We start from the raw sequence: 15,645 nt of genomic DNA, 5'->3' as shown, positions 1-15,645 counted from the left end.
AAAACAATCCCAAAATGAGTCAAGGTTACTCATGCTGGGAAGTTTGATCATGAAAACTTCTCAGTATATTGCTTTTTATGATACATATTCTCCACACTTGTAGTAATAAGCATCCATCAATATTGAGTGAGGAAATGCCATACGTTTGCCATGCATTTATTTCTTTAGAACATCTTAAGTAGCTCATTCATATTATGGCATAAAACATTAATGGTAATGTAACAGTATGTTTGTATAGTGTTGTTATTATTATTACATTTTCATTATTTTGATTAAGAAATAATATATCCCAAACAGTGATTTTATCGCTCAATAACATCACTGTTTGGAGTTCGGATGCGAGGAATTATATCACGAGGGCGTAGCCCGAGTGATATAATGATGCGCATCCGAACGACAAACAGTGATGTTATCAAGCGATAAAATCACTGATTTGGATAATATTATTTCGATTCTAACACGACATCAACAAATAAATGTTGCCGTACTTGATAGTTAAGCAAAATTGCGCCTGATTTGTTTCCGTACTTATTTTCAGCGCGTCGGATTTTTAGTGGTTACGTCACGTGTATAATGATTACGTCACATGTCTAAATATAGAACGTCAAACTGTGCATCTGTTGCATAATAACACACACTTTCTGTTCTTCTATGTTCAATAGGGAAAAATGCGGGTCGTGTTAGAATTAATTATATTTACAGCCTGACATTTTAATTTTAACTGAGGTCTGGGGTATATATTTGATTTGAATATATACTTGAAGGTTAATAGCCATTTTGATTTTAATTGTGCGAAGAAAGGTCTTTTTAGTGAATTTATACTCATATTTTTTCAGACTTTTTAACCTGTTTACTCATTATATGGAAAAATTACTGTATTTAGCGGGACATTTTTGAACACAAAAATGATTTGGATCCTTAACTTATCAAATTCTGTCAAAAGTAGGACTCTTTTACTCCACTTGTGTAACACATTAGAGATCTCTCAATGTTGTAATTAAGATAAATGAAGTTCAGAAGCAACCTAGTGAAAGTTGAAATCTTTAGAATGTTCACAGATTACATTACCTAGATTATAATTTCTCTGAGTTCCTGGTTGCATGCCTATCTCTGATGTGTAAAGATAACGGTACATGAATCATGCAGGCAGGCAGATATGTAAATTGAATTTCATGTTTCTCAGGCAGTCTGTAGACATTCTTAAAGTAGTTGATATCTGATAGATATTCCTGATGAGTCTAGGGCAACAGAAAAAGTACATAGAAAATTCTTACTCTGTGTTAATTGCCACTTCCGTTTAAAAATATACAAAGGCCGTTAAAGTACATTGCAGATATTATCTGTACCATTTTGAACTTTTTTCAAGTTTTAAATTTACTTGGTAATTTTTTTTCCCCCATCCAATGCAAGTTTTCACAGTCATGTCTTCATGGCCATAATAGTAGGTTGATTGCCCTTTTGTGAAATTCATGCCCCTTTAATTGATTAAGTAACTCTGAATAAAGTGGAGTGCCTTACCAACTCTTGTTATATTGCAGCTTGATACCAGAACCTTAACTTTCTATCATCAAATTACGTATTAAATATCATAAAATCCATTGACTTAGGGTCTTGGTTTGTTACTTCCCTTTACAATTCAAAGAGCAAATTATAAAGGTATATCTCTTTTCCATATGATTATCTCCCTTGATTGTTTAGGATTATAAAAGTTATAATTCAGACCATCTTAGAATTATAATAAAGAATTTATGTTATGCACCTGTCAGATTCATTTATGAAAGGTACATTTTTAAGTTAGCCAAGTATTAAAAACCTAAGTGTTAGATGGTAAATGTGACCTACCATGTTACAGTGACTGACATCAATAAATTTCATGTCAGCTTGTCATCATCAGTTATAACTGGTACATCATTTTTATTCTCCTGTAACACAAAGTTATAGGAGTATATACTTGTTGATTCGGTTCCTTTACTTACTTTTGCTTAACTGTAGCATATTTTTAACTCAGGGGCCAGCAGTCAGTATTTGACTTGTTGATAATCAAAATAAACCCATAACAAAACCACTGCATTGTTCCAACAGTGTGAGGATAGATGGAAGGTTAAAAACCTTGGTTCATTTGACCGGCTATATTCCCCCCCCCCCCCCCACTGTTGCATTAGGTGTTCAAATAATATATAAAATATACAGACATTTACCTGATATTTTAATATCTCGCAGTCCTGTTTCTTAGAATATCATTGTGTGTTATTATAATGAAGCCTTTGGTGTCTGTCCTATTTACATAAGTTTGTATAATTTTCTTGTAACTGAATTCATCTGGTCATAAAACTTGGGGTAAATTCTTCAAAGAAATTGTTTATGTAAAGAATATTATGTAAACAGTTACTGTGGTTGATGTTATTTTTTGGCTACATTTTTCCCTAGCAACATCTGTATTCAGCTAAATCTTAGAAATCAACTGACCTTTTATAAAGTCTGAAAATGCTGATATTCATCTTTTCTTTCTTTATAATTTCAGGTTTCTACAGACAATGGTAGTAGTGGAAAAGTGAATTTTGAAGCAAACACAAATCCTTTGTACGAATTTACTAACTCTGAAAGTAAAATGGAGAACGACTCTTCAAATACCCTTCTGGAATTCAATAATGAACCAGTTCAAAAGGAAGTTAAATCAGAACCATCAAATTTACTGTATGAGTACATGCACAATGACGGAAGTACAAATGGACATGCTGAAGATGGATTAACAAATGGTGGGGGACAAGAAGTGGATTTATTAGGGGGTGCGGATCTGTCAGGAGGGGATGCATCTGGGGGAGGGGATTTAATGGGGGAAGAGGAGTTACTAGGGGGTAATGATACAGAAAATAATGTGGAAGATAGTGGAGACCTACTAGGAAATTCTGGACCAGTTATTAGTGATGATTTTGGAGTAACAGAAGATGCCAACATCATTGATGAAAATCAACAAGGGGAGGAAACTCAGACAAGAAGTAGATCAAATAGTGAAAACTCTGAACCAGAACAGGTAATTATCTCCCTTTCACTATTGATAATTAGAAATTTATTTAGCAGTTAGTTGTTTAGTTTACAAATATTATGAATATTGTAATGTATTTGCAAAAGCTGGTTAGTAAAGACATCAATTATATTCCATTTTATTATGTATATTAAAGGCTGCCTATTGTAATGGTTATCAGATCTGTCTAGTATTGTTGGGTAATTATTGCGCTTCTTTGTTAAAACTATTGTGAATATTCCTTTTTTAACTCAAAAACGCATTTAGTTGTACCATAATAGCCCATTTCAACACACATACTATTAATTGCTTTGTAATTATTTTTTTATCGTGCTAAGGTTAGATAAATATTACAATGTAAACTTATTTATTTATTCATAAGAAATTTGTGTGTGTATTAATAGTACATTGAAATTAGTACTCGATAGTTTGGTCGTAAGTTTACATAAAAAAGATTGTATGTTTAATAGAAAAAAAAACGGAAGATATACTTTACAAAACGTTTACCATCTGTGTTAACCGCAGTGATTTTTGACAGATTAGATATTCGTTTGAATTCAGAAAATTTTATATTTGGAAAATATTTATGTTAAAAGGTGTTATATATAAACATAGTTGGATTTAAATCTTAGAAGCGAGAAAAAAAAAATGGTAGGACACATGTATTTTTAAACCTTTTTTTTGTGTGCGTGTTAAATTTTGTGTAGGTTTACAATTTAGGTTTCATTTTAGTAGTTCTGATAATTGCTAGTTAGAACTTGTACATAAAAGTTGTTAAGTGTGAAAATAGAAGTTTAACAACTGTATAATGTTGTAAAATGTTGTTAAAGTTTGAATGTTGACTGAACCTTGTAATTTGAAATTGTAATCATGTTTGTTTACTTTTTTTTAGTCACAAGTTTATTTTGGTTTGAACCAAAATTACTCCAGGTTTTTTTGTTTTTTTTTGGTTCAGAGATTATATTTCTTATTGTTTATGGTCAGTACAGTTAACATAAGCATTTTCTAATTCTTTGAATACAAGGGATCATAATTATTGACCTGTATGCCACCAGTTTGGGTGCCACCAAAATCTGGTGTTTACATACTTGTCCTTATTTTCATCTCAAGCATTTCTTTACTTGTCATTTAGATATAAATAGATAAATTTCTGCAGAAAAATTCACTTGTCTGTACCAATTGTGGGACAACCTGAGCAATACAGGGAATTGATTTTGCCAACCCCACCCCTGTACTATAGGCCAGCCTCAGTGAGCCTGCATATCTTTGTAGTGTTGGCTATTGAAGTTATATCGAAATCCCTTAAAGCTGCATACCTCTAGACAAGTAAAAAAAAATATATATAAATAGTGAAAAAACAATGTATAAGAGTATTTACAAGCATAATTCATGATCACTTTCTTGAATATTAAAATTAGGATCAAAATTTTTGACTCCATTGTGTTGTTACTGTTTAAATCATGTTATTAATGAGAAGTTTATATTACACCTTAATTCATAAGCATTGCCTTTTATTTCATCATTTATAATTCAATTGCTGTTACTTCATAAATAGATTTGTATAATTATGTCAAGTATTTCAAAAGTGGATTAGAGATTACATGACAGAAATGAAACATAACATCTCTTTTATTTGATGTAGACTTAACATCTGACAACAACTAAAATGCATTTGAGCCGCGCCATGACAAAACCAACATAGTGGGTTTGCGACCAGCATGGATCCAGACCAGCCTGTGCATCCCCGCAGTCTGATCAGGATCCATGCTGATCGCTTACCAACCTTATTACAAGTAGAGAAACTGATAGCGAACAGCATGGATCCTGATCAGCCCACGCTGGTCTGGATCCATGTTGGTGGCAAACGCACTATGTTGGTTTTGTCGTGATGCGGCTCATTTCTTTTAAATAGTTAAATAAAACAGCTCTGTGTGATCCTCCAGACCTGTGTGGTCTAACTCTGGTGTCTACTAGTTGATGACAATTTAGCTTGATATTTGCTGTATGACTGCAACAAAGTTCCTGAGACTCAAATTTCAACCAAAAAAATGTCTTAGATTTAAAAATCAATTCTTGGATATCGAAAAAATTATTGTTCAGTTGAAATTGCAACCTTTTCCTTTTCATGCAATGCAGATATAAATTACTTCAAATAGACAGGTTCTTGATGATGCTTGATTTACTATCTCTTCAATTAGCCATCTTTTATTGTTCATTATTGATTATTTAGTAATGACAATTTACCAATTAAAGGGATAATTGAAATTAATATTCATCAATATGTGCAAAACTATATTAATATGGTTATTTCTATCATATTTCAAAAATGAAGATTTTTTCAGAGAAGAAAATTTCTTTTGTGATTGAGTACTTGTTCAAAAGATACACAAAGCTTTTGAACCAATACCTTTGTGCAAACAGGATTTTATTTTTTCAGTTAAGTAATATGTTTCAACGCTTTAAACAGACATATTTTAGGGAAAGAAATTCTTTTGCCTTTTTAAAGACTTTTATACTTCGTTCTACATTTTTGGGTGTGTTTTAGCTGTATTTAAATGCTTATGATAACTGTAATCTGAACATCATTTGTATTCTGTTCACTTTGTGTTCACTGTCTACCATTATCATTCTATGGTTTATTGATTACAGTTTAGTTTATACATGTTTTTAACTATATATCAATGACTTATATTTGAATACAGGACGAAAGTGCTCAAAAACCATCTGAGCCAGTTTCAGAACAGGAAAAAGTTCCAGAAACTCAAAATGGACCAGTTGATGAACTAGCTGATGAAGGACCAATTGAAAACCAAGAGACAGTCAGTCCAACTCAAAATGGTGTTGAAGAAGATGAGGTTGATACCAAGACCATGACAGAAGTATTAGGTGAAGGGACCAGTGAAATGAATGAAGAGATTGAGTCTGAAAAAGAAGCAGAAGTTGGAGAATCAATTGAAGACAATCAGAATGCAGCTGCAGATGATGACAATGTAGCTGAAGACAATCAAGAAGTAGAAGCTGAAGCAGAAAAAGCACCTGAGGTAATTGAACCTGAAATAGAACAAGAAGAAGCTCCTGTTGAAGAACAGGTTCCTTCCGAAAAACCAGCTGCTGTTGATGAACCAACCCCTGCTGAAGAACCAACTCCTGTTGAAGAGCCAACTCTTGTTGAAGAACCAGTTCCAGAACCAGCCCCTGTTGAAGAAACAGTACCTGAGCAAGCTCCTGTTGAAGAAATAGTGCCTGAGCAAGACCCAGTTAAAGAAACAGTACCCGAACAAGCTCCTGTTGAAGAACCAGTTTCTGAACAAGCACCAATTGAAAAACCAGCCCCTGTTGAAGAACCAATTCTTGAACAAGCTCCTGTTGAAGAACCAGTTGTTGAACAAGTACCAATTGAAGAACCAGTTGTTGAACAAGCACCAATTGAAGAACCAGTTGTTGAACAAGCACCAATTGAAGAACCAGTTCCTGTTGAAGAACCAGTTCCAGTTGAGGAACCTGCTCCAGTTTTGGAGGAAGCTGTAAAGGAGGAGATAAGGGCAGAACCAGATACTGTGGATATAGGGGTGGGTTTGAATGTGCTGCATGGCATGTACATTGTATGAAGACATATTACACTATTATATATGCATGGAACAATTTAACTGTGAATTCTTTATTTCATATTTTTCTTTTATTTCATTGGCATGGACTGGAGTTTTGATAGGGGTTTGAAGTTTTCTGACATAGAAATATTTGATTGTAGATTAATGAGATCTAGCTTATATGAGAAATATTTTCAATATAAAACTTTTGTGAAAACTTCAAAGCCCTGATGTAGAGCTACGGAATATGTTACATTTGCATAACTTGCATAAAGACTTTCTTAGCTGTTTAATTTATTGTCATGTATGCAAGCAATATTATTTTATACTGTAAACCTTTCAATAAGAGCCTCTGTGTTGTTAATTGTTAAAGAAAAACTGAGCTTTTTGGAGGGTGGTGGGATATTGTAAGGACAGGGAATTTTTACCTGGTTTATGGAAACCATGGTACTTACTTAATTGGGAACAGATCTCATGCCGTTTAATTCTTAGATTATTTGGGAATTAGATCAATGAAGAAAATCTAGAAATGGAGTGAAGTCAATATTTATAATTGGGTATTTACAAGTAAAATTTGAAGCTGGTAGAAATTCCCTGAAGGAGCTTGGGGAGCAGATAGGGGATCTTGATTGAAAGGATATATACAGTTTAACAGATAATAATCTTCTGTTTCAGTATCTTTGTAGATCTGGTTATGGTTTTTAACAATTTTGTAATTAATAGACCCAATATTTGTCTCAATTTTGCCTTTATTAAGATACTATGTAGAACTTGGTCTGCTGCTCATCAGTAAATTACCGTAACAATGCATTATATTTAAAATGAGTATGAATAATAATAGAGAAACAGTCTGCATCACAAATAATATAGTTATTACATATATCAATTAAAATTAATCTTTATTCAGTATTAAAGGAAATGAAAGAGATACTCAAATCTAGAAACATGGCAAATGCATCTTGTTACAAGTTAATGATTCCGGTTGTTTCATGGCTTATTGGGTAAAACAAATGGTTATCACTTGTAAAAAATAATAATTGGAGATGCATTACAATATCAAATGCAACAAACTTCGAGAAGTCTGATTTCACTGTCCATCTTAAACTTGCAATATTTGATACCCCATACAAAAATTGAAAGGGACATAAGTCGAGGATTTTCACAGGCATAGTTTATAGTCAGTTAATCATTCGGAAACATGGTTGGGTCATTTGTATGTAAATCCCAGCTTAATGTATACAATGAAATCAGTGTATCCTTTGTAAACATGCTTGGTATTGTTAAGTGTTGTGAAAAGTTTTTAATTTGATTATACAAGGAAAGAACTTATCTTACTATAGTAAATATCTCTTGACTCAATATTTACACTGTAAGTGCTTGCCGCAGACAGGCCGAAGGGTCAGCTATTTTTTCGTTAACTAGGGCAGTTTTGAATACAACTACTTAGCCTTTGATATTTTCAATTGATAAAATACTTAACATCGGAAAATTATGTTCATTGTTTCTTCTTCAACAGCTTCATTAATAATTAAACAATTCATTGTCAATCTTTACAGCTTTGATAAATAAAGTAAAGCTTTTTGGATTTATTATTGAAAGTTCTTCTACTCAGCAGAAAGTTGTGCTGAGCGCTAATAGCAATATGAAACCAATCTTTTCCACCTGTACAAACCTGCATTTTGTGCATTCTGACCGGACTATATCATACCTTATTTGCAGAGAAAGAGGGTTACTGGTACTAAAGTACAAGTATACTGTAAGATACTGGCACAAAAAGATACTTAGAATGTTGAATGAAACTGGTTTTTACCAGATCAGCTGATAAAATTTGATGGGAGGAAATATCTCCACTTATCATTGATAAAAACTTCATACCATACAGATTAAGGCTAATGTCATTTTGTAAATGAAACTATAGTATATGACACTATATTAATGAGATATGGACTATCCTTGATTTACATTCATAATACATGATGATTTCTTGAAAATGACAGGCCTATACCCCCGTGAGTTATAACCAGACCAGCTTCCTGCACTTCTGTTTAGTCTGACAAGACTTTTGGGTGCTCAGTTTAAATACTGTATCACAAGTTTTGAGATCTGTCACTAGAAGCTCATAGATATTATGACAGAATCAGATGAGCAGAATGTTGTTAATTTCAAATGATAAATGCCTGCAGACGGCTCCTTATATAAGGTTATGGTCATAGGGGGAAAAGTCAAAATAGATTGAAATAAAAATAGATAAGTTAAAAAAAACCTCTTCCTTGATTGAGTCAATTCATGCTACTAGACAATGGAAAGTGGAGCCATTAAGGAATTATGTCCCCACAACACAGGCAGTACATTTAACTTAATATTCAATTTTCAATATATCTAGTCACCTGTTTCATAAGCCACAGAGACAAAAAATGAATTGCAATAGTTAATTACTTAATTACAAAGTTAATGAAGAAGAAAAAACCTGAAAATAAAGGTATGTAACGTCTTTAGTGTCATTATGAGCTATAAATAGGAACATCAAAAACTGCAGGTGTCAAGTGGTGTGACTTCTTGTGATAAACCCATCAGTACAATGGCAATAAGCTAGCTTTGATCATGATTTGGGCCAATTAGCAAATTGAGCCTTAAAAATTGAATATTTTAATCACACAAAAACATAATGACCTTGAAAGTGAAAGAATTTGCTTGGAAAAAGTGTTAAAGTAATATTCTGAAATAGACTTGTATGATTCTTTATTATTATTATTGAAGAAAATCAAGCCTTTTCCCCCCATACTCACCAGAATATCTCAGAGAGATAACAGAAACTTTTGTATCTTAAGTATTATGACACTGCAAAAGTATCTTGTTTCCTGATATATGATCTCTTTCATAATGAGTTTGTATACCAGAAGATAAAGACAATTGTCAGTGGCAAAATGTAGGCAAAACTTGAGACTTTGAAACATTATAAACATTCAAGGAACTTATACAAAATCAGAAGCATTTATATGTTCAATGGATTTTCCCAGTCAACTCTTGTCGAAAAGGAATTGGAAGAAGTCAGTGTACATAGACAGAAGACACAATCAATATACGGAAGCAGAAAGTTGTAAAAAAAGAAAAGAAACTTTTTTTAAACTGAAAGTAGCATTGGATCCTGAGCTTTGTATGCTTGAATTTAGGAAACAGTCACAATGTTATAGTCTTGTATAATGGAAGCAGATTTGATGTATGAACTTCTTTGGTTTGTGAAAAGGATGCAGTCATCTGATTGTTGGAGATAATTACATGTACATCTATCTGCATATAGTTGAATGAAAGGAAGCAGACTTGATATTAGTCTTTTATGGACTTCTATGGAAGGGAAGCAGTTTTGATGTCAAACTCTTTCAAGTATGTTTTTAGGAAGCAGTTTTGATGACAGATTTCATGGCTTGGAAAATAAAAAGGGCTGTCATTACAATACTTGACTTTTATAGCCTTGTATAAATATGAAGGGAATCAGTCTTTGCCATTTTAATGCAAAAGAAGCATTCTTGTTTTACAGTTTATTCATTCTTTACATAAAGAATACATTGTATAATCAAGATACAAACAAGATTAGTGAAGAGATTCAGACTGTCTTAAAAAAATTTGCCGTATATTTAATAAAATTAAGCTGGAGGCACTGCACAGATTTGTTGAGACAATTTGACTATCATTCAGTCACTCAGAAACAGCATTACTGGTTGGTTCAGCAAGGGGAGGGGAGATAAAAAAGAAAAGAAACAACAGTAATTTGTAGATCAACAACAACACAACACAGTTGTCACCCTTGATTGTATGGATTTTCACATTCCATCAGCTATTAATTAGATATCAACAACCTTTGATCATATTTGTTGACATGTTTGACAACTTTTGCCTTAAGACCTATCATAAAACTTGCTCTGTAATATAGGCAGTATATAGTTGACAATACATTGACTTGGTGATGGCAGTGATAAACAAATTGCTTCAGATGTGAAAAGTCCATTGGCAGTTATTATGTGAATGATTTTTTTTCAATTTATGGACTATTAATAACAGCACATGTATTTAATTTTAATGGTGTATTTGTAGACATGTTACCTGTTTACTTCAGGTTACAAAATACATGTAGCTATATCAAGTTTCATGTTTTAAGATATTAAACCTTCCTTCTTTCATGTCTTTGCATGTTTTAATGGATTTAAATAGTTTATGTGTTGACCTTTGACCTTTTGATTTAAATAGCAATATAATTACAATAACTGGCAAAGTTGTTATTGCATTATTAAAATGTATACACCTATGTGCATAATATTTTCGTAGACTTTCAAAACTAAGTTGACATAATTATAGAATTTGATGTCTGGGCAAATTGAAGCATAGATTAATGAATGATAAGTAATCCAAGAAAAAAATATTATCGTTAACTGTTTATATATTCCATAGAGCTTTGAAAAACGAATAATGTATTTGAATATAGCCATTCATTTTATATATTAAATGGTTTTACGTATGATATTTTATACCCCAGGCTACATGGACAGGAGTGTGTTTTTTTTACTTCATGGATGGGGAATCTCTCGTTATTAGATAATTGAAGTGTGTAGTAACAAACATAATATGTTATAAGGTAACTTTGCTGTTTATAACCTGTTATTTGCCTAAATTAGGAAAGTGTTAAATTTCTTAAATAGTTTAAAGGAGTCTTGTCATCCTGTTAGGGAAGATGGACAGGAAAGAGAGTAGTAAAGGACTTAACGGATGCTTTGAAGACAAAATATTTATGGAGATAATTGCGTTGTCCAAGGATTAGTGCAGTTTTTGTCTTTATCTGTTTGCGGTAAAGATAATGTAGTTATCAGATACCAGTTTAACTATACTTTGTGACTCTGTTTATAATCTAATTGCAAATACCTAATTTGTGGCTTGTAAAAATCTCAGGTTGCAAATGAAGGGGGTTTGATTAGAGTGGTTTTACAATTTTAGGAATTAATAAATGAAGACTATGCCTCTGGAGAATAACTGTGATAAGCGTGTGATTGACGGGAATTCCCCTATAGTGTCACATGTCGAACTAGGTGTTGCAAGGCTAAATAGGGTGTCACATCACAAATACCTTAGTTGTGCAAAATATGTGAACCCACTTGTGAGGCAGTTGTCTGCACCTGACTCATCAGATGTGAAAGAGTCACCAGCGGTTTATAATCGGAACAGCTTGATAATAGTAGATCAGGAGGTGATAGAAAGTGATACTGAGAAAGATGTTTATGAAGATCAGATGGAATCAGAACTTGAAAGTAGTCTCGACCTAGAAAGTTCCCTTGATGATATGGATGAATCTGACACTACCATTTCAGATAAGAATGGTACAGATGACAGTGAAATAGATGATGGTAAAGTAGATAGACGAAAAACTGTTAAAGTTAATCTGAAATTTGATGCAAATTCAAACAATATCAAATCTACTAAAACTACATCTTGCTTAGATGAAAAACCCTACTGTTATTATTACAGATGAAGCCTTAGATATGCATGTAACAGAAAAGGAAAAACAAGGAAGGCTTATACCTGAACAAGCAACTACTAAAACAGAAGATGATTTAAAAAGTGCAATAGCTGATACAGATATCAATGAAAAAGAGCAAAAAGAACTAGCTGCTAAAGAGAATAACTTAAGATTAGGTTCAGAAATTCTTGAAACTGATAATAAGTTTAATGCTGACTCAGAAAAGCATGATGAGGACCTAGTTCCTACTGATAATGAAATTAAACAAACTGATGAGGGGTCAGTATCAGATATAGACAAGGAAGTGTATAGTAAATCCAACAATGTCAAAGAAACTGTGAGTGTTGAACAAGAAACAGTTGAACAAAAAACTGAAACAGTTGAACAAGAAACTGTCAAACAAGAAACAGTTGAACAAAAAATGGTTGTTCATGAAACACTTGAAGAAGAAACAGTCAAACAAGAAACAAGAAATTGTCAAACAAGAAACTGATGATGAAGCTGAAAATTTTAAAGATTTAATGAATTTAGAAGCATTACCTCAAATAACTAAAGATACAGGTTTAGAAACAAATGATTTACAAAACTCAGGTATAGAAAACAATAAAATAGATGTTAATGAAAGTGCTGATGGATCGGAAGGGGTAGAAAGTATCTGTGATAATTCTTCAGCTGAAGTACTTCAAAATATTGCTCAAAATTTCCAATATGAAAATGATAAAAGTGAAGCAATATCAACTTGTGATGAAAGTCTTTCTGAAACTATAAACATAGGTGCTCAAATACTAATTAGGAGTGAAAGTTCAGGAAAGGTAATAGCATTTTTCTAAATTTCATGTTGGGTATTCCACAGTATTAACAAACTTCATTGTATATATGATTTGTACATATGCACAGGAATGGGTTTATGTAGGCTTTTCGCAATTCTTCTATAGAAACAACCAATCAGATGGCTTTCATATTACAGAATCTATAAACTTTTCTTGATTAATTTATCAATGCAGACTGTTTCTCCTTTTCTTTTCTCTGATTTTAAGCTAAAAAAAAAAAAAAAAAATACAAAAAAAGTATTAAAACGTATATGTTTACAACATAGTTAACCTTAGAATAACAGATGTAATAGTATATTATCATCTAACAATGCTGGTAAATGATGTAAATTCATAATATATAATTAATGTATTTGTAAACCCTTCAAGCACTGGCAGCTGTTTTAGTTAACCAGGGTCACCAGTATCACCAGTATAAAGTCTAGCCAGCCTGCAGATCCATGTAGTCTGACCAGTCACTCTAAAGTTGACTTCATGATTTTAATATTTTGATAACGATATCCCTTTACTAAAGCAGACAATAAAGTCAATTACGCAAATTTAGCTGGGCATAAGGGTTTAACATACAAGTGCCATGGTAAGGTAACTTAAATATCATAATATGACTACTAGCAACTACTCTGTACTGTATAGATTATATTAGTAATCTTTACTTATCTCCCTTTATACAGATATATATCATCTGGTCTAGATAAATTTAGAATATTACTAAGCAGTTAAGCATGTTGTTTATATGCATATGTTTATTATTTTAACTTATTTGAGTAACATGAACGATTCTTGCTTTTTTACTTGCTGTATTTAGTGATGTTATAATTATGCATTTGCAATTTTTCTTTCATTAAAAAATTTTATGTAGATTTAGTCATAGTTAGTAATTATTTTGTTAGCTTTTTACTTCATTTAGCCAAATGTTTTATTGCATATTTTATCACAATATATGTAAATATAAACCAGGTTACTACATACAAATCAACAAGTTTTCTGGTTCTAAGTCCGAGCTCTGATCACTCGGTCGTGGAAAGTTTTGGTAGATTACGAGAGGTAAAAATTTGTGTTGTCTGGTTCCCTGTTTATACACATCAGTGCTGTGTACCCTAAAAGAGAAATAGTAATCCTTTATATTTAATTACATTTAAAGGAGAAAGTTTATCTAATTTTTTAGTTGAAAAGAAAAATAAAATATCACTGTTATATCTTTGTTGTTTCATGAATCAATATCATGATAGTAATTTTGTAAAGTTCAAGTGTTTCTTATAAGTAATGCACATAACCATAGTTCTGTTTTATATCTCTTTATTCTGTTATTATGGTAACCATTGAAGTGACTTGCTCTTGACCGGAACAAACTTTGAGTTATTATATATCATTCCTCTGGCTTCAATATGTCGTGAAGTAATTAACAACAAAAAATTACAAGACTATGAAACTATGTTTAAACATATTAACCAGACTGAACAAGAGAAATGAATCTCCATGTATCGCCAGGTTTCTTCATGAATCGCATTGTATTGCCATGAATTGCCGTGTATCGTCATGAATTGCCATGTATCGATACCTTGGCATTGTATCATGGTACTGAATGATTTTAGGGCAATAATCATGATTGAACTATCTCTAGTATATTTCTTTGTACAAAGTAGCTTCTATATTTTTCAATGTCTATAATTTTTATAGTGATAGGTGATTTATTGAATAAACAATTTCCTTTAGTTAATAATGACATATGTATCAAAAAGGCATTTACTTTTCTCTGGTATATAAGCGGATGTGTATAAAAGGGAAACTACTCTTGTAATACCTCATCACTTGATAATCACTAAAGAGTTATCCGGACCTGTGTGAAAATTCTGTTCACAGTGTTAACCACGATTTATAATTGTTAGTATATAATATATTACATTTATTTGCTGGTAATCACTAAAATATTAATCACTTTGTAAAACTAGAAAGAAATATATAAATAAAAATTATTTATCACTAAATTATAATATAATAAATTATAATCAATATATAAACGGGGATGTATAATTATCATAAAATGCATAATCCTATTGAAACATAATGCCTCGTTCAAAGAGTTTTTTATTGAAATATAGGATATATAATTGCTTGTTTTAAGAAAAGTTACTGTATTTGTAATTCAATGGCCTTATAACTGCATGTCTGAAAAATGATTGTCATTTTCATTGGCTTGAATCGTGCAAAATTATGCCTGAAAATTTTAATGACTGTTTTCAACAATTGATTTTTTGCACGGTTTTGAATATTGCATGCCAGTAAAAACTGGAAGGTTGTTTATCTGTGATTTGATTTTTTGTGTATTTTTTCTTATATATTTTTTCTGTATTTTCTTATCACACAGGTGCAAATTTATTATAAACAATGAGGTTTTCATTTGAATGAAAAACTGTATGTAAATGCATAAATATTTTACTTGTTTGTCATACATTTAACTTTTAAGTTTTCATCTCCTAACATTTAGATTAAAGCTTCTTTTCTAACTTTCTTTCTTAAAAAAACTGAAAATGAAAGTTAACTTGCAAAAATTTAATATACTATTTTTATTTCCAAACAAGGAATTGAAATTAAACCTTGATTTATGTAAGGTGTAACGTTAGGTAAACATAAATTCTTTCGTACTTGACAAAATATATTAAGGCAGGTTTTCAAACATTATAAAAAGTTGTAAAGATTTTAAAA

At 31.7% G+C, this 15,645-nt stretch overlaps 1 protein-coding gene across 1 annotated transcript in view; it reads left to right on the top strand.

Annotated features, from left to right (window-relative positions):
* Window positions 1–15,645, top strand: part of LOC132714890 (titin-like) — an 84,565-nt gene that overhangs the window by 18,026 nt on the left and 50,894 nt on the right. Inside the window, exons 2-4 of the mRNA XM_060697810.1 lie at window positions 2,522–3,031; window positions 5,725–6,591; window positions 13,900–13,986. Coding sequence (XP_060553793.1) covers window positions 2,522–3,031; window positions 5,725–6,591; window positions 13,900–13,986 — 1,464 coding nt within the window. The remainder of the gene's footprint in view (window positions 1–2,521; window positions 3,032–5,724; window positions 6,592–13,899; window positions 13,987–15,645) is intronic.

Source organism: Ruditapes philippinarum, unplaced genomic scaffold (genome assembly GCF_026571515.1).
Source record: "Ruditapes philippinarum isolate M1 unplaced genomic scaffold, ASM2657151v2 ctg567_1_1_1_1, whole genome shotgun sequence".
In the NCBI taxonomy this organism is placed as follows: domain Eukaryota; kingdom Metazoa; phylum Mollusca; class Bivalvia; order Venerida; family Veneridae; genus Ruditapes; species Ruditapes philippinarum.
The sequence above is the reverse complement of the archived record's forward strand: the minus strand, read 5'-3'. Positions and strand labels throughout refer to the sequence as shown.